This window comes from Paramormyrops kingsleyae, chromosome 1 (genome assembly GCF_048594095.1).
Source record: "Paramormyrops kingsleyae isolate MSU_618 chromosome 1, PKINGS_0.4, whole genome shotgun sequence".
Taxonomy (NCBI): domain Eukaryota; kingdom Metazoa; phylum Chordata; class Actinopteri; order Osteoglossiformes; family Mormyridae; genus Paramormyrops; species Paramormyrops kingsleyae.
Window position 1 is genome coordinate 75,892,555 of NC_132797.1, and position 19,218 is coordinate 75,911,772.

General features: G+C 47.5%; 2 protein-coding genes across 2 annotated transcripts; one reads left to right on the forward strand and one right to left on the reverse strand.

Annotated features, from left to right (window-relative positions):
• Positions 1-970: 970 nt before the first annotated feature.
• On the reverse strand, positions 971-12,920 carry LOC140578475 (lysine-specific demethylase 6A-like). The gene is made up of 4 exons (XM_072699595.1): positions 12,323-12,920; positions 12,132-12,195; positions 4,305-4,413; positions 971-1,527 (listed from the first exon to the last, which is right to left on the reverse strand). The coding sequence occupies exons 1-4, from the start codon at positions 12,490-12,492 to the stop codon at positions 1,151-1,153; spliced, it is 720 nt and encodes a 239-aa protein (XP_072555696.1). The 5' UTR covers positions 12,493-12,920; the 3' UTR covers positions 971-1,150.
• A 3,160-nt stretch (positions 12,921-16,080) lies between these two features.
• On the forward strand, positions 16,081-19,120 carry fundc1 (FUN14 domain containing 1). Its single transcript, XM_023800836.2, has 5 exons — positions 16,081-16,139; positions 16,787-16,943; positions 17,153-17,228; positions 17,400-17,528; positions 18,436-19,120. The coding sequence occupies exons 1-5, from the start codon at positions 16,121-16,123 to the stop codon at positions 18,511-18,513; spliced, it is 459 nt and encodes a 152-aa protein (XP_023656604.1). The 5' UTR covers positions 16,081-16,120; the 3' UTR covers positions 18,514-19,120.
• The last annotated feature ends 98 nt before the right edge of the window (positions 19,121-19,218 follow it).

Here is a 19,218-nt window from a genome sequence, read left to right on the forward strand (position 1 = left end):
CAGTGCTGGTGAAGGGCTTAAATCTCAGCCACGTCACATAAAAGACCTAAATCAGCGAACCGATGCAGTACCGGTGCCACAGGAAGACGGAGGGACCAGCCTGTAATGTAGGAGCGCCGTCACAGACGGGGGGGACGGGGGGGGCGCGGCGGCGGCGGCGCACCGTCACAGAAGCAAGAGGCCCTTGGCCTCCCTTCCAAACATGCTGCATGTGACCCCCTGACAGCTCTGACTCGCACATGCAGCCAGAGGATTCACATCGAGGGACGTGCAGAGGGGCCACAGCTGGGCTGCGGAGCCCACCAATCAGAGGCCGTCCCCTGCAGCAGCCCTCCTTGCAAGCGCGAAGCCCGTCACACCTGTCGGTAGGGAGGTGGCAGCCCCCCTCCCCTGCCATCACTGTCCTCCATTCACATTCCGCTGAGAATAACAGATGGAGGCGTTTCTTCCGTCTGCAGCGTCACAGACGGCCATGCGGCCCAAGCCTGTCAGCCACCAGCCCAGTCACGGCAATGCTGATCGGGCCCAAGGACCGTGGCTGAAGCAAGTCAGTGTGAAAACACGTGATTGACCCAATCTGATGAATAAAAAGGGCTTTACCCATAACACGCGAAAACACACACACACACACACACACACACACACACACACACACACAGGCACACACACACTAACATGTATACACACTCGGGCACACTAACACACACACACACACACACACACAGGCACACACACACAGGCACAGGCACAGGCACACACACACAGGCACAGGCACAGGCACACACACCCTAACACACACACACACTAACACACACACACTAACACACACACACACTAACATGTATACACACTCGGGCACACTAACACACACACGCTCACACACACACAGGCACACACACACTAACACACACACACTAACATGTATACACACTCGGGCACACTAACACACACACGCTCACACACACACAGGCACACACACACTAACATGTATACACACTCGGGCACACTAACACACACACGCTCACACACACACAGGCACACACACACTAACATGTATAAACACTTGGGCACACATGCGCACACACACACTCATGGGCACACGGCCCTATCCAGAGCCCAAAGGCCACCTGATATGGCCTGAAGCACCACTTCAGCCCCTAGTGCTCCTCCCTACCCTAAGGTCTGAACAGAGGTGAGACTGAGAGGAGCAGTGAGAAGGGGTGTTTCCCACACAGAGGGGGGGGGGCATGACCGCAAAGGAGCATGACACAGTGACCGTGTGAGCAGGCAATGCGCCAGTGGGCCTCGCGGCAGAGCTGGGCAGGTGTGGACTAACCCCAATGGCGGAGGATGTCGCCGCCTTGCAGGACTGCAGAGAATGCGACGGGTGGACAAAGCGCCGTGTCACTGCGCCTGACAGGCGGTGACTGCCAGACACCCCCACCACGCCCCCGGAGAGAGACGGTATGAGGCTCACCTTCCAGTAGTCCGACTGTAAACTGAAGTACCTCTGGTACGCAGATAATGCTGCAAGGGAGAAAGAGGAAAGGGTTACGGGGTTAGGGGCCGGTGTGACCGTGGGGAAGAGAGATACAAGACACTTGCATGTGATGCATCTTTATTCATATAATAAAAAACAGCAGTGCATAGACCTGGGGCCTGTTTCACAAAGCAGGATTACTTGCTTAGCCAGATAACAGATTTAAGCTAGTCTGGGCGAAAAGTAAGTTCTATTTAGCCCAGGTCAACCTTAAATCTGGCAAGTTATCTGGCTAAGCAAGTAATTCTGCTTTGTGAAACAGACCCCTGGAATACAGAAAACTTACATGTCCTCTCTCAAAAGTGTAAACAACTGTCAGACGAGTGAAAACCAACTGGGCTGTGATCTTTTTAAAGATACAGTAAATCCTCGGATTGCGAGAATAATTTGTTCCGGATTCATGCTCGTAATCCAAAGCACTCGTATATCAAAGCGAATTTTCCCATTAGAAATAATGGAAACTCAGATGAGTCGCTCCACAACACAAAAATATTCATATAAAAATGATTAATACAAAATATAAAGTAAAAATAAATTACCCTGCACTTTACCTTTGAAAAGAATCGTGGATGGTGTGAGGGAGACGAGAGAGAGAAGAGGAGGGTTATTTTGTAGGATGACTCACTATAACTAACAGAATCACTGCTATCTGTTTGTTCACTGGAATCTTTCTTTTTGTGCGACTTTAACAAGGAACCTATCCAATGACAGCTGCTTTTGCCTCCTTTTCGATTTTGCGGAAATATGGACATTGCTTTGTCGTTAAACAGATTCATCGCTCGCACTGCTACGCCCTTATTTGGGTGGTGCTTTTCTAATATACTATGACTATATAAGTGAGGGATGCCGACTGAGACCGAGCATGGGAGACGATTACCCACAATCCTGCAGCGAGAGAGAGATAGAGAACAACCATCGGCTGAGTTGTGATCGCGTGACGCTCGGCAGACAAAGCGTATACGCAATACTCAAATTGCAAGACCTCGCTCGTTTATCACGTTAATATTTATTTTTAATTTTTGCTCGTCTTGCAAAACTCTCGCAAACCAAGTTACTCGCAATCCAAGGTTTGACTTACAACTGATCCAGTGTTTCCCCTACCATTGTATTAGGGGGGCCCCGCCCCCCCAACGGCACCTCCCACCCCCGCTTGAAGGTCAAGTTAATTTTATTTTCTATATAGAAAGATCACAGATTACAACAGAAGTCATTTAAGGTTACCTTTCCTATAGAACAGGTCTATACATTGTTTTTATATTAAACTAAATAGCCTTGTTATTTATCTTATTTACACAACAGTTTGTCATTTTTGTCTCTACATGGTCACGGGTTTACAATTCTCCTCTGCTCTCTGTATCGCACATGGCGGAGTTCTGCCCCGATGCGCGTGCACAGACACGTACACACGCACACACAGGTGAGCACACACCCACCAGCGGACAGAGAGTGCGCGTCGGAAAATATGTCACGTCAACCACCTGAAAAGCAGGGTAATAAATACGTTTCACAATGGGATTTTCTGCTTTAAACTATCACTATTTTAAGGTATCAGCTATCACTTTTAAAGCCTAACAGTTAATGTATTTGCAGGTCAAGACAAACATCCGCAACAGGCTGCAAGGAGACCATCTACCAGCCTGCATGCGGATCTCAGTTAATGGGCCAGACAATTCTGACTTCCCAAGAGGCTCTAGAAATGTTCTTCCAGAAGCCCAGAAAGATACACTGCAGTGACAAAAGCTGCACACTTTGTGGATAATTGTCATAAAAAGAAATGTTCTGATGTTTAGTTCAGCTGCTGTCATTAAAAGAAACACATGAACACCATGAATCCTGTCAGTGTCCGTCTGCACCCCCCCCCCCCCAAGCTGAAAACCTGGGGAAACACTGATCTGATTGGATCAGCTGCACATTCGTCTGTCCCTAACATTTGTGTCATTTCTATTCATTGACAAACATGTCGGTACATTTTCTATTTGCTTTTAGGCATCATAGATGAATTTTCACTATATTATCACCTGAGTTTCGTCAATCTTCGCAGCTTCACAGGACACAGGCTGACTGTCGTAACTGAACACATCACTCACTAGCAGACGTATGACAGGCAGTGGGGGCGGGGGGGGGCACAGTTTCCCCATCATGAGCTCCTAAACCAGTGTTTCTCAAACCAAAACAAAACTGTGCAGTGGGAGGGGGAGGGAGCTATAGTGCTATAGGCAGGAAAGTAGCTCCCCCCCCCAGCCATGAAGCACTCTCGCACTAACAGTTCATCGTGACAGACTGCTGGGCAGGGGGGGGTCACTCCGTCATGAGAAAACACCAGGAGACAGTCACACACAACCTCACTGTGCGTCTCCTCAACACCAACACCATCCACAAGGGCCGCAAACTGCCTTCCCCCCTCACCCGCATTGACCATTTCCACTTGCTATCCCATCTTACAGAGGGATTCCCCCATTTTCTCCCTTAACAGACGCTTCACACAGCTCCACAGCAAAGGCACATAACCAGAGCTTCAGGCACATCATTCCGGCCCGGAGACCTGCAGCTGGGAAGTCTTAATCCATCACACGGGAATCTCCGCAAAATAACCCGGCCAGAAGTCCGACTGCAGGAACACGGCACGCAGACGGCGGCGAGACACCAACGGGGCTGGAGCCTCTCAGCACACAGCAGAGACGACAGTCTGACCCGCGGCTGAAGATAAACACAGACGGTGAATCCCGGAGACGCGGCTGGCCAGCCGGCACAGCGAGGCGCTTACCTTTCGGATAATCCTCCAGGAGGAGGCTGAAGTGGCCCAGTTGGCAGAACAGCTCGGGATCGACCTTCCCCTCGGCCTTCAGGATCAGAGAGTCATAGCAGCGAATGGCCTGTGGTAGAGAGGGACAGGAGAGAAGGGTCACATGACACCGTTGCCGCCATGTGCCGCCGTGCCGAGCAGAAACGCCGAATGTGAGACACCACAGGAAGTTAAACACAGGTAATGGACTAATGCAATTAAAAACCAAGTACCCAGCTCCACAAATCAGCCTCTACACAATCCAGCAACCACCCCACAGACCTGGCTCTCTGACCCAGACTCTCCTACCACATATGCACGCTTCCTGGTTCTCAGCTCAAAATGGCCTGAACACTCACCCTTAGGACGCATTTAGGGGTCAGCTGACCTCACCAACCAGCACTGCACACGACATCTGAACACCAAGTCCCGGCTTAACGTGGGCGGCAGCTTAACATAAAATCATTTCAGATAAACATCCTCCCTCAAATTGTTCCAGGGCTCGTGTTCGTGTGGAGTGTAGAAAAAAAACTTGCCTAATGCTTGTAGATTCTTTAATAGCAGTTTTATGCTCTCATTAATACCCAGGAATTGTACACAAGTCCATATTTTTGAAGGCAAACAGGCGTCTTGCCCTCGCTGGCACCAGCCTGCCACGCAACTGGCAGTTACGTCACTGACAATCACTGTAGCATAAACGGTGCAGGAATTATAGTAATAAGCCGCAGCCCCTGCCTCAGCCACCCACCCCCCCGGAAAGCACACGCGAGTGCGTTGACAAAAAAATAAATAAAAAAATAAACAGACTACACGAAAACCACAAAGAGAGGAAATGTCACCACTGCAGGATGAGCTGAAGTGAACAAGCCACCTTCAGGCTCCTATTCAGAAGCCCCCGCCTTCTCAATTGGGGGGAGGACCAAGTCCAGGGGCCAGCACAGAAAATAAACAGCAAGGGACATGGCATTGTGAGCGCGGGACGGACGATGTGGCGAGACCCGACTTTAAGCCCCTTATCACACAGACATGAGCAGGGCTGCCAGCGATTGACTCCTCAGTCAATCTGCTGTAAAAAACGAGTCACGCTGACGGTGACGAGTCACTCGCTGGGCAGAGCCACCCATTCTCACGCAGCCGACCGGGGACAAACCCACTCTGAGGAGCGGCTGGTTAAAAAGCCGTCACCATGGACCTCCGGGAGCTGCTCGGACACCCCCAGAGCCCACAGCTTTGCTCCTTCCCAGCACAGCGGTACCAGGTGAGCCATTCCTGATTGGCTGCCAGCAAAAATGTGGACTGGGTGGGTCCCTGAGGACTGGGTGGACTTCCTCCACATACAAGTGACCCAGTGGCCAAACTGAAGGGGGTCACTGTTGCACAGGTGGCTGGGTAAAACCGCAGAGGACAGACGGGGGGTGTGTGTGTTTTGGGGGGAGATCGGGGGCAGGGGTCAGGGGTCAAACCCAGAACCCAAGCGACTGTTCGCGTAGTCAGGAGTAAAGATGGAGAAAGGACTCGCTTCCAGCATCTCATGGCTTGCAGCCTAATCACAATGTGTCGCTTGAAGATCTCGCCATCAGAGAGCTCAGGCACAGAGCTAACAAACTGCTCCGCACGGCGCATGGGGTTAGAGAAGCGCCGCTAGCTGGCCAACTACTCTAGCGGGAATTTTTCCAACCATTACTCATTAGGCTCTGTTTGTATGTTATTAAACGGCCTGATCTTTTCAGATGTTGCCGTCTGACGTCAACTGGGAGGATGGAAGGATTCACTCAAGTTTTTATTTTCAGTCACGTGACAAAGAAGGTAATTGAAGATATTTCCTCCAATCAGAGCCGCCACGCCACTGGTGCATGGTGGGAGGGGGTGGGGGCTGTGTACGCGCCACTGAGCAAGCTGGCAGGTTATGGACACCGTCTGTTACGCCACAGCGAGATGCGCGAGGCGGACGTGGCTAATTTCACCGCAAACTGCAGGCAAAAGCATGTTTGCTGAAAACAATTCCGACAAAACTCATCCGAATCGGAAGCCCCAAACGGAAGAAAATGAATTACCTGTAATTACCTTTCCAATCCTCACAGTTTAATTAAGACTGAGCTTCATGCTGATGGAAATGACAACACTACAGCATTAAACGCTTAATTTCCAGGGCAATAAACATCCACAGATTAATCAATGCCTAATGCAACCAAACAAAACGCTACAGAATTCCTGCTGGCAGAACGCGACCCTGCAGGACAGCACGGTGCCATAAGCTGCTGGGAACGGCACTGACCTGTGCGCCAGTTACCGTGGGGGTGTGCAGTGAGCCCACAGCCCTCCCCCCAAATAATTCAGCACCTCATACACCTTGTTTGCTTTCTAAACCAATCACGTGACTCCTCACTTATTACATAACTAGTTTCACGAGAGTCAGATGTTCAATATCAGCTCCCAAATCTGTACGCAAATAATCATGCTTGTGATCAGTGGTCCGCCTGTCACATGACAGAAGAGACTGCCTCTCAGAAACTGCTCCCGCCTCTTGCCGGGCATCATTCCAGGCATGGGTGGGCATGTCACATGACCGGGGGGGGGGGGGGGGGCAGGGATTGGGGCCTCCACGCCCCGACAGCATGGTCCCTAATTAGACGGCAAGCAGGGCTGCCATTTCTGAATTTCTGACAAGGACACGCAGTAAGTTTACCGTTTACAGTCTTACACCCCTCCCCCCACCCAACCACCCCGAACCTGAGTAACAAGTACGTCTGGGGGGCTGCGGAAAAGGAGGGCAAATTCAGGCCAATTCAGCAGGGCTTTCCTGCTCACCAAGTAACAGAGCGGTGCTCCGAGGGACCAGCCAGGCGGGGCAAGAAAGGTAGAGAGAGCAGCCAAAGCGCTGGACTCCAATCTACAGTCGACACCCCCACGGGAGACCCTCAGCGGGAGACCCTCCACTCACGCCATCATTCACGGGAGAACATGCATCCTCATGCGACACAGACTCCACAGCAAACGCTTCGGCGGGAGAAAGAGCTGCAGATGCGAGAACCGATTGGCTGGCTGCAGCCTGAGGGCCCCCCGACCGTCTAACGACTGCGCCATGCAAACCGCCAGGCACACGTTAAACAGCGAGGGCAGTAAACAGAATCATTTAATTCCCATCCATTCACCTTCCAAGCGGGAAGTCAGAGTCAGATGTCAGGGGAATCGTTCACAGGTAAACCCGAAATAAAAACAGCCGTGTTCCGCTTGCCTTTCTGTGAGCCAATATGGAGGCGCTCATGGTACAAACTGTGCTTCTAAAATACATACAAGGTCAACAAGACTATAGTTTCTACATTTCCAGGAGAAACGGCCATTTTTAGAATCAGTCCCAAAAACGAGGAACACATACTGGACAACAAAGCGTCCCCCTGGCCCTGGTAGTGGGAGCAAATGCTGTTGGTGGAGATGCTGATTGCCCAGACCGATGCCGGCAGCTGATTGGCTACTCTGCTCTGAATCTCCCAACACGCAGACTCCGCTGCAGGCGCACAAAGTCACATCCAGCCATTCAGGTGATATTAAAACAGCCAAACAAACACTGAAAGGCAGAGGGGTTTTCTAGGGAATCGCCAGATTCCCGAAGGTCCCGCTGAATCGGCAGCGGCCAAGCTGCGAGCACGGAGGAGGATAAATGTGAAATCGCACGGCGACGTGTCACACACAGTGCAGCCTGTCGCCACGGCTCCTGGGTCACACACTCCAAGGGATGCTGTTTAACAATGCAGACATTCACGAAACACCGAGACACCGTGTTTAACTGTTGGGGGTGGGAGGTGGACGAGCTTCTCAATTTTAAGACGGCCAAAAATCACACTTTGATCGCAGCTGAATAATACACAATTGGGGACCCCCCCCCCACAAAGAGATGCCCTTAAAATAAAAACCAGGAGGCCTGGTGCACAGCAAACAGGGAAGCTCCTTCACCGTGTGACTTATTGCGCTACGAGCCGATTTAAGGAAAAACCCTCAGAAATGAGGGAATGGTGAGACAGCCTTTTTCGTGAGGAGGCCCTCAAGACCCCCAGAGCAGACAGCACACAAACAGCAGCACACGGGCTCCGAGGCGACGGATGGCTGCTGATTGGTGGGAAGATTCAATCTTTCACATTCCTGACTAAGCAGCAGCCAAAACACTACAACTGTACCGAAATGGTCACCATGAGCCGATATTTACCCAGACTGGAACCGCGACAGAGCACACCTCCCCACCCTAAGCACACCCCAGCTCACAAGAAGGCCCGGCTAGGTAGGCAGGGTGGAGAACATCAGGCACCCAGCAGAGGTGAGTCCCACACAGCCGCTGAAGCTGCTTCACTTAAAACCTGCGGGCCGCTTACAACCTTACTATGTCGGGTGTGATTGTTCCTCAAGACGGACGCTATGGGAAATGAAACAACCTTTCCAGGAAATCTGAATTATCTGCGGCACGCCAAAACACACGCGCCGTGTCCGGCCAGCTGTTACCAGCAGCAGTTCTTATGACCTACTTGCAGGAGTAGTCTGTGGACCCCGAATTCGACGCACCATGCCTCAGTCGTGTGCAAAGTGTACGCCACTGAAATCATGGAGACATAAATGCATTCGGGGGCCGGGGGGGGGGGGGGGGGCTTGCCAGGCTGCTCACCCCCTCCTGCAGTTACTGGCCTCATTTCCCCCCCAGGGATGTTCCTATCAGCACCAGCGCCTCCCCAGACGGGCGCGATATCACAGGTTTCCTCTTGAAAACACCCGGTACTTAAGCTCACAAGAATGCCCATGACAGTCACCAAAAGCAAAGCAAACCTGGACAGAGCCTTTAGTCCCAGGTTCACAAGTGTGACACTGAGGTGCACAGAGGAGGGGGGGGGGGCATTCAGACAGCGCTAAGTGCAGCGTACACTGGCGATCTCAATTCTGTCCCTGCAAGGAGGCCCAAGACAGACAACTGTCCATCAGCCAGTACCTACTCCCTCACGCCCTCCACCAGCTAGGGGAGCGACTTACAGTGGGATTAACAGGCACCGGGAGCCATCGCTAAACAACTCAGAGCTACACAGACTACCTTCTTACTGCAGACATCTGAGGCATAACCGTAAATATCACTTATGGCGAGATTCAAGGATGATTTACACCCACCAGCACTGATAGCACGGCCTCCCCAGGTCGAATACATGCCGTTCCTCAGCAAACCACACTGGGGGGCTGCCCATATGCCCCCCAGGGAGACATGTCACCTCAACAATCCAGCACAAAACAATACCCGATGAGTCGCATTGTAAAAGGCTGGATTCAAATTCTACCCATATGACAGCATCTCATCTGCATATGGGAGATCTACTTAGGGAAGAAATATCGGAGGCTTGGAATATAAAGCAAGTGTGATTGTGTGACACAGAACCCGCCGGTCCGGACATGAACGAAGGCCTTGACAGTCAAGGGGTAGATTAACTTTTAAAATTCATATATAAAGCAGAGTTTGACTATGCACTTTGCAAGATAGCTTGGTAAGGGGGAGCTTACAGCAGGGACCAAGCAGTCCACACACAACGTGGAAATAGCACTGAACTTGTATTAGACAGCCGGAATTCCAGATAAATCTGTCCTGTAATAATTCATCATCAGGTTAATGGGGACTATAGACCGGATGCTGTTTTAATGAGCAATATTGGTTTTCTGCACAGGTAAGGGGGTATATTATTAAAAACTACCCATAGCAAGCAAAGCAAATACTGACATCCACTTTCTTGGCTGCATTGTGAGAGTGCAGACAAGACAAGGGAGGAAAACACCGACCAACACGTGTCACAGAGCCTCTTGTGACGACATCTGGAATACTACAGAATGACGATTACGGAGCCGGGAGCAGAAAGTCACAGGGCAAGAGGAAGACAAACACATTACCTGCCTAAAACCAACCTTAAAGGGGACAACACACCAATAGCATTCTGACCCAGCACCAATTACATACTATTCCTTCAAATGATAACACAGCACACCCATCTTAGACAAACAGGCAGCACTCTCCTTATAATAAACAGGATTACAAACACGGTCACCCTTCAGATTCGCCCCTAACACCGTGCCCACATGCACACAGATAAATAAACACAAGAATACTCAATGGCAGAATTAAGATAGTCATCTTGGCGGGCCACGATATCTACTGTTCAAAACCAATGAAGCATTCACAAAAAACATGTGGCTTACAATTAATCAGAAACCACACAAGGAGTTCATAATAAATGCGAGCCACAAGGATTATTAATCGAACACAAACCCTACAGCATCCAAGCGAGTGTAAGCTTTTCTTAACGTGCTCTAACAAACGCAGAGACAACTACAATCAAATGGCATGTTAACCGAGGCAAACTATCCACACCCAGCTCCTACAATGGATCATGGGTGATGTCAGCACAACTAACAGGTGGCTGGTGATGCGACCAGTGAAGAGCGTGACAGCAAAGGCAAGCAGGTTCATGCTGATGTTGTGACGACTGTCTAGGTGCACGTTCAGGTTGATGCAAAGGGCAATGGTAGTTAAACTTATGGTTATATACAATGGTGTTGATGCAAAGGGCAATGGTAGTTAAACTTATGGTTATATACAATGGTGATGATATGGATTCCAGGGGGACACTGATGCTGGTCATGTCCACTAACGGGCGGATGCTGGTTCTGATGGGTCCCAGTGTGTGGAGGCTGGTTCTGACCGTGTCCGCTAACAGGTGGACAAGGGCGACACACCCCTAGCTGAAGCCCGAGAGAGGGGGGTCAATGCAAGGCAGCCACCCGAAGGGGAAACAACCTAACTGCTAGCCGACGGTCGCATTACATAAAGCATGACAAATTACATATCTGGTTGATTTAGCTAGCTCCCCCACCTAGACTCTTTTTCCCTCCTCCCCGTCCCGCCATCTTGGGCCGTCTGCAGCAGCCATTACTAGTCAGCTAACTAGCTGGGTGCGTTTAAAATGAGAGAGAAAAAACAAACCGTAGCAACTTGATTTGATAGCGAAATGCCGAGCGGCTGACAGGAGGTAACGAAGGCCGGAGCCGCAGGAGGCGGGCGAGGCGGCGCAGAAGCGCGCAGGTCCGGGAGACGCAGCGGGTTCCGAACCACGGCGCTTTCAACGCAGAAGCAACTTATCAAACATACATATTTACACCTGCAAACACGCAGCTATTCAGACTGCCATCTAGGCGAATTAGCTTGCACTAACCAGCCCAGAAGATCACGGCCCCCGCGTTCACTCCTTAAGTCGTCGTTTAAAAATAAAACTTCCACGTCAAAATGCAGTTTGCGCCATCATCACCATCATCTTCATCTTAAGTCGATCCGCAGCGCTGCTTGGGGAATCGGCGGGGCTTGATGCAGCCAGAGCCGTCATTTGTGCAGCGCCTCGCAGCCTCCAAGCTGTCATTACCTAGGTGGGCTCCTCATCTGGCGGCCGCTGCGGCTCCCCCTTCAGCAAGCGCACCGCCCGGGTTTATTTCACAACTCATCGGGAGTACCAAACTGCACGTTCCGGCGCACAAATCCCAACGATACCACGGCCATTGCAGGAAAAACAAACCGAGACCACTGTGGCGAGCCAGCAGCCTGCACAAGGCGATGTAAATGCAGCGGGACCGCTATGCGCACAATCATCCTCCGCCTTTTCCGAAGTACAGATGGCCAATTTTCTGCACAACTTTACGTTATCCCGATCGCCCAGGTGCAAAGTGTCGCCCCCCTCCCGCACCCGAGGTGTGAAACACACGGGGCACGACTGTTTGCGGGAGAGTAGCGGCTCCCTGACATACCTTTAACAGCAAGGCCTTCGTTCTGGCGCCATCTTCATGAAGCCTCTGAAATCCAAACAGAGAGCTGCAAGGCAGAGGGGAGACAAACACAGGCGGCTCGGCGTTAGTCGACGCGCTGTAACGCCGTGCGGCCGCAGGCGCCGGTGCGCGGCCGAAAGCGCGAGAAAAGCGCGTCGCCTGGCGACTCTGACCTGTCCATCCCGACCAGGCGGTCCCTCTCCTGCGCCGTCAGCCTCGGGAAGTCCTCCTCGGTCTCGCTCGCTTTTCCCGCCGCCATTTTCTTTTCCTCATCACCAGCGGCGCCGAGACTCCGAGCAGAAACGCAGGCGACGGCGGCGAGCGACACTCCGCACGATTTCATGAAAACGCGGCTGGAAAGTGGGCGGGAGACTCCGACGATTCTTTAAAAATCGAGCGAAAAAACAGATACGAGGAAAGTAACTTTCCCCCCCCCCCTCCAGGATTAATACGTGAAAACAATTGTAAATCCTCTAGGAAAAAGAAGCCTTCCAAATGATTTCCCTTTACATTGTTTTTTGTTTTGTAGAAAATACTTTATGCAGTCAATGCCATGTGATGCATACAGCAGTTTTCGCAGGGTGTTTTTAATCAGGATTTATTTGGTAATATCACAAACTTCCCCCAACCACCAGCTCAAAGTTGTTGTAATTGTGTCACACAGGCGAACCCACGCCGCCGTCGTTGGAACGCCCTCTTTCCTCCCACAGCCAATAGTAGCACTCATACGTCAACACGTGACTAGCCAGTCTTCAGATTCCTTTCTCCGGGGCTTCGGTTCTCATATAAACTTACTAGGGGGAGGACAAAAAATACACAGTCAACTTTACGCATTTCTAAGATCTGCTGCGATTGGTTATATTTCTGCATTTATTATGATGTAATTTAGTTTCTATTGTCTCATTGGCTAAATGTTAACTCTCATTAGTGTAAGTTGGGTGTGAGACATCAAGTTAGATTGTTCCAAGATATAAATACACAGTTGCAGCGTCTAATGCCCTATTTTCTTAGCGAACTTGTCAACTGTTGTGATGTTCTGCTGAGTGTAGTGATTATTAGTGGGAAATTAGTGGTTAACATATATCTACTTTTTTCCAACAACAACTGTGTCTTGAAATACTTATATTGATATATTGCTTGTATTTTGACCACTCAGAAAACAATTACCTTTCCTCCTTAATTTGCAATGTGTTTTTTTATTGATGTAGTCAGTTTTGTTTTTTTGTTTTTATTAAAAAAGCTTCGTCAATCAATTTATTGATTTGTTGAATTTTACAGTTGTCATTTTATTAGCGACATGCAACAAATGACATATTAGCTTTAAAGTGTAGATGATGTGCAATAAAAGTAGTTCAGTGTTTCGCATATTAATCAGTTTTGATAATCGCTTACCTAAATAAACGTTTGACGACAGAGAGTCTATCCCGGGAATGCACAGTGCATCAAAGACGGAGGGCCATACGTCAGTGTGCAATTTAAAATGGCTGATTTACTTGAATAATTCTTACAATGGTTTAAAAAAAAAAAAAACCAACCGAGCCAGCCCATGTTCAAGCTTGCACAATTTGAATAATTTTCTACCGGTACCTGATGAGCCGCTATACCACTCCTATACGAAATGTGTACATGTCATCCCTTTGGTATTTTTTCTATGGAAAACATTTTTGAGTTACATCTGAAGAAAAATATTATACTCATAACCCAACTGTCGCAGAGATATTTCAGACATATTTGTGTGTCGTGATAATTTATGATAGGTTTACTTTGGGAGAAACTGGTCTGCTGTGTGACGATGCTAACAATATTCCTTTGAAAAATCCATATTCCAACAGTTTATCAAGGACAGACTTTGACTTGATGGCATTTTAGCTTTGTGATGTACACCAGTCCGCCATAACATCCCACTTGTACTGCCAAAACAGCTCTGACCCATCGAGGCATGGACTCCACAAGACCTCTGACAGTGTCCTGTGGTATCTGGGACTGAGACGTTAACAGCAGATACTTTAAGTCCTGTAAGTTGCGAGGTGGAGCCTCCATGGATCAGATTTGTTTGTCCAGCAGATCCCACAGATGCTCGGTCGGAATGAGATCTGGGGTATATGGAGACCAAGTTAACACCTGAACTCTTTTTCATGTTCCTCAGACCATCCCTAAACAGGCAGGGCACATTATCCTGCTGAAAGAGACAACTGCTATCCGGGAATATCATTGCCATGAAGATGTTACTTGGTCTGTAGCAATGATTTTGGAGGTTGGAATGCATCAATGTAGCATGATCATGAATACCTAGGCCCAAGAATTCCCAGCTGATCATTGCCCAGAGTGTCACACTGCCTCCACCAATTTGCATTTTTTCATAGTGCATCCTGGTGCCATCTCTTTCCCAGTTAAGTAAGTGATGCACATGTATCCGGCCACCCACAAGATATAACAAAAAATGTGACACATCAGACCAGGCCACCTTCTTCTGTTGCTCCATGGTCCACTTCTGACATGTGCTCATTATAGGCACTTTCAGTGGTGGAAATGGCCATCTGACCGGTCTGTGGCTATGCAGCCCATTGGTGGAAATGCATTGTGTATTCCGGTGCCTATAGCCAGCATTCAGCAATTTGTGATATAGTAGCTCTCCTGTGGGATCAGACCAGACAGGCTAACTTTTGCTCTTCTGCTACTTGTATCCCTGTGTTTCCAAAGAGAATACTAATAATAATTAGTGAAACCCTCTCACCCCTCAAAATGAAAATCTCTCACCACAGTCACAGAGGAATTTGGTTTCTAGTCACTTTTCTAGGCACTGCATGACACTTGGCATCAGTTTTGTCCTCATCCTCAGTACTCCAAGCTAAAACTTCTGTGAAACACATTTTTAAAGCGTCATTCTTTGAAATTTAGTTTCTTCAGTCATAAAAAAAACTAAATTATACATAATGGGCAATATTTACGAAATTTTCCTAGAATTGTGTCACTGGGCAATTATTTTGAACTAAACGTTTTGCTTGTTGCTGTCATTAAAATGGTTACTTTTGATTACCTTTTCCAGATTAAGTAAAGGTACAGCTGATCTTACATGGGAGGAAGATCAAATCAAGCTATTCAAGTGCTGATGATGAGTAATATAATAATCCCGGTAGCTGTATTTAGCCAAATGAGCGCAGGGTCTTACATCGATGGGCGACAATGGAAACATGAATTGAGTTTCCTCGTCATGAAGAGCCCAAAGACGGATTGCCAGTGCGGCTTCCCAGACAGATGTCCTGGAAGATTGCATGGTTACCATGTCATTCAGCTACAGTCCTAACTTTAAGGCACATAGGGCAATAGTTAACGGTAAAGGCTTATTTTGAGCAAGCTCCGTTGTGGTAAAGGTTTCAGCCATGTGAAGATGATCAGTGCCGCTGGGTTGGTGCCAACTTGCCACTTCAGGGCATTGGCTTCCTCCCAGCATTCGTTCTTTCAGCCCTCATCTCCAGCCTAACTAAAATAAAACAACATAAATTCACAAGAACATAATCGTACACTCACAGTTAAATTATATGTTGATGCAAACTATATTTACAATTTATTCCATGAGCTTTATGCAGACAAAAGGTAAGTTAAAATAACTGCAAAATCTCTTAAGCAATTGGTGCGAAATGTAGGCTACAGGAGATATATTTTTTCAAATTCTGCACAGTTCGCTGAAATGAAATTTACTAATTTGTTATAGTTTTTTTTTTTATTGAGGTGAAATAGTCATTTATCTAAATTTGTTACGTAAAAAATTACGCTTGAAAATTACGGGTCATTGAAGACGACTAATTATTGGTATAATGTTGGCAATGCAGTCAGAAATATTTCCCCGGTGCGTCTGTGCACACATTTTTAATTTGCAAACGATAACAATCGCTGCTCCTTTAAATGACGTCACACGGCGGGCGGTGCTTACTGAGAGACTGACTGACCAGGTTCCCACTGTTTACTGCAAAATGGCGGAGCGCAGGGAAGGTGAGTGAGTGTTTATTTGTTTGCTTGATTGATACACACATGGATACACACTATTATAACTGCAGAGGTCATACGGTTTAACAGCACAAGTCGCGATGAGGTTTACCAATCGGTTAGCCACGAAGTAACAATGCTGTCCGATACGGTTTCTGATACCTTTGCATGGGTGACACTAAAGCTAACTAGCTGTGGAGATAAACACAGCTCGAGGTGTTCAACGGGAAAGGACTCCAGCCTTAACTAGTCCGCTTTTCAAAAAGCAAACTGTCTGTAACTGGAATGTCTGTTAATACTTCTTAACGTCTTCCGTGTAATGCTTAGCTCCAACTCGTTACTTACCTCTCTGTTTGATCCACTGACAGCCTGCTTTTCAGAAAGAAATATATCAAATTATGTAATATTAATATTTAAATGGCTATATTCGTATTCGGAATCATTCGAATGTGAAGAGCTATTATAAGATGTCAAAGTTACAGGCCTTCATAATGCATTCCATTACGTACAGTATGGATTTTATATTTTCAATCAATTATTCATTAGTGCGCCCGCATTTACAGAGAGATTGACGTGCATGCATAGGCTGTCAATTTGACACTGTCAGCAAAGCAGGCATGATACTGCTAACATCTCACTACTGTCTGGAGTAGATCCGGAGAGCGATGACGAGTCCTTCGAGGTGATGGACCTGACGGACTACGCCAGGCGGCACCAGTGGTGGAGCCGCGTCTTCGGCAACAACTCGGGCCCGATCGCGGAGAAGTACTCGGTGGCCACGCAGATTATGATGGGTGGTGTGACTGGCTGGTACGTGGTCTGCACAGAATGAGAAGTGATTTCCTGAACAGAGATTGCATTTAGCCACAAAGTGTGTTTTCAGTTTCAGTCATTTCAATTTTTGGTGCACAGTTAGTAGCAAAGGATTACTGCATAACTAGCACCAGGTACACTGTATTATGTTCGTTTATTAATCCTCGTACCCAGGTGATTTACATGTCTTTTTTTGTTTTGTAAAGGTGTGCAGGTTATCTCTTTCAAAGGGTTGGGAAAATAGCAGCGACAGCTGTTGGTGGAGGATTTCTGTTATTACAGGTAATCATACAACAGATAATCATGGGAAAGCAAGTCCAGCCAGAGTTTTAAGGGATTTTAAAGGAATCCTGCTGGAATCAGTCTTTGATTATATAAGATGTCTTGTACTGTGTATCAGGTTTTTTTGTGAAAGTGGAACCCGTCGCACAGTGGCCCTATCACTCTCCGCAGATCGCAAACCACAGTGGCTACGTACAAGTCGACTGGAAGAAAGTCGAGAAGGATGTAAATAAAGCCAAGAAACGGCTGAAGAAGAGGGCCGACAAAGCAGCCCCCGAGATTAACACGTTTATCGAAGAGGTGAATCTTATGCTGCCCACATCTAAATGTACCTGATTCTTGTAATGCACGTTACGCATCACCATCAGTGACTTTGTGAAGTGATCCATTCTTTGGATAATGTTATTGTTCATTTTGTAAAAACTAGAAGGTGAGTAATGCCAGATGTGAATTTAGCAATCTTGATACAGTATACTTTTCTTATTATGGATTATTATGGAAGAGATTCTTCCGTTTCACACTAGTCTTTTGTTCCCTACATTGTTAAAACTGACCTGTGATTTGACATTTATTTCAGTTTCTAGAAATAAAGAAGCTTCACTAATGTTATTGCAGTGGTCAATATTCAGAAATGTTCATACTTCCCATAAATCCATAACTTTTAATATTGGTTTTGGCTGTGATGCCTTTTAAAGATGAATAATTAAGTTGGTGGTCTTAATTTTCACTTTAAAATGAAAATAAAAACAGGAAATCGGAGATCTTTGGGAGTTCCACAAAGCGGGATATCCCAGTTAGCAGAGTTAAATTAAGCTAGAAGTCATGATCGTCCAACAGGAATGCTCCTTACCAAAACTTTTATTAGATAATCAGGAAAAAGGAATGCTCCTTATCAAAACTCTTATTGGACAATCATGACATACAGCTTAAGTTTACCCAGCTAACTGAGAAGTCCTGCTTTGTGGAACACCCCCCTTCACTCAATTATAAATACCCCCAACAAACGATTGAACATTGTTCAAGAGAGGAGAGGAATGATACAATATAATAGAATAGCATTACATATCTCGTATCAGTTCAGTTTTACCCAGTGACCTGTTTTATTGCATATCACATTAAAGGCTGTAGTTATTTCTGTTTTGTTTTGTTTTGTTTTGAAGCCAGGGCGTTTCATGCTGTCTTGCTGACTGTGCCTGTGACTTTGTAGTCCACAGAGTTTGTGAAGAGGAACATTGTGCTGTCTAGTGGATTTGTGGGAGGATTTCTGCTTGGGCTGGCATCCTAAGGTCTCACGCTGGAGTTTACCTATGAGCGGGAAGCTGATGCAACTCTGAAGTATTTTCTCCCACCTTGCGCCGGCGGGCAGGAGACAGTGCGCTGCATCCACACAGGCGGGCATTCAGCACGGCCCCACAGCTATGCCATGATGATACGCTAACCCCCCCCACCCCCCCAAACTGTGCGTCTATAGCTGGCTACCAGTGGAAAGTCTTAAAAAACAAAGCAACGCAAGACAACTGGACTAATGTACTGTATGGTGGACGGGCCTCTCGTCCATCGCACTCCTATTCTGATTATCAGCTCTATAGGTTGACTTGTCAGCAACAGCCTATGTTTGTGGCAACTTGATTACACAATCCTGTCTATTGTGCTGCATAGAAAACACAGCATTTCCATTATGTGAATTATAAACACTGTAGGTACGTAAAATAATATAGCTATTGTGAATAGGTTTTTCACTTACAAATGATTTATGTATTGCCGTTTCAGCGGTACAATGTTAATTGTAAAGGTTCAGTGCAATGTATCTGTTTTTGTGCCAAAATAACCAAACAGTTTCTTTTACTTATATAAGTTCGAATGTGGACATCTAAAATAAAAAGTAAACCTGGTGTCTTCGTGTTCTGCCTTCTTTAAAAGTACATACAGCAGCCATTGTGGCTTTTTAGAATAATTTCTTATTGTGAATGTAGTTGTAAATGAATGGTAA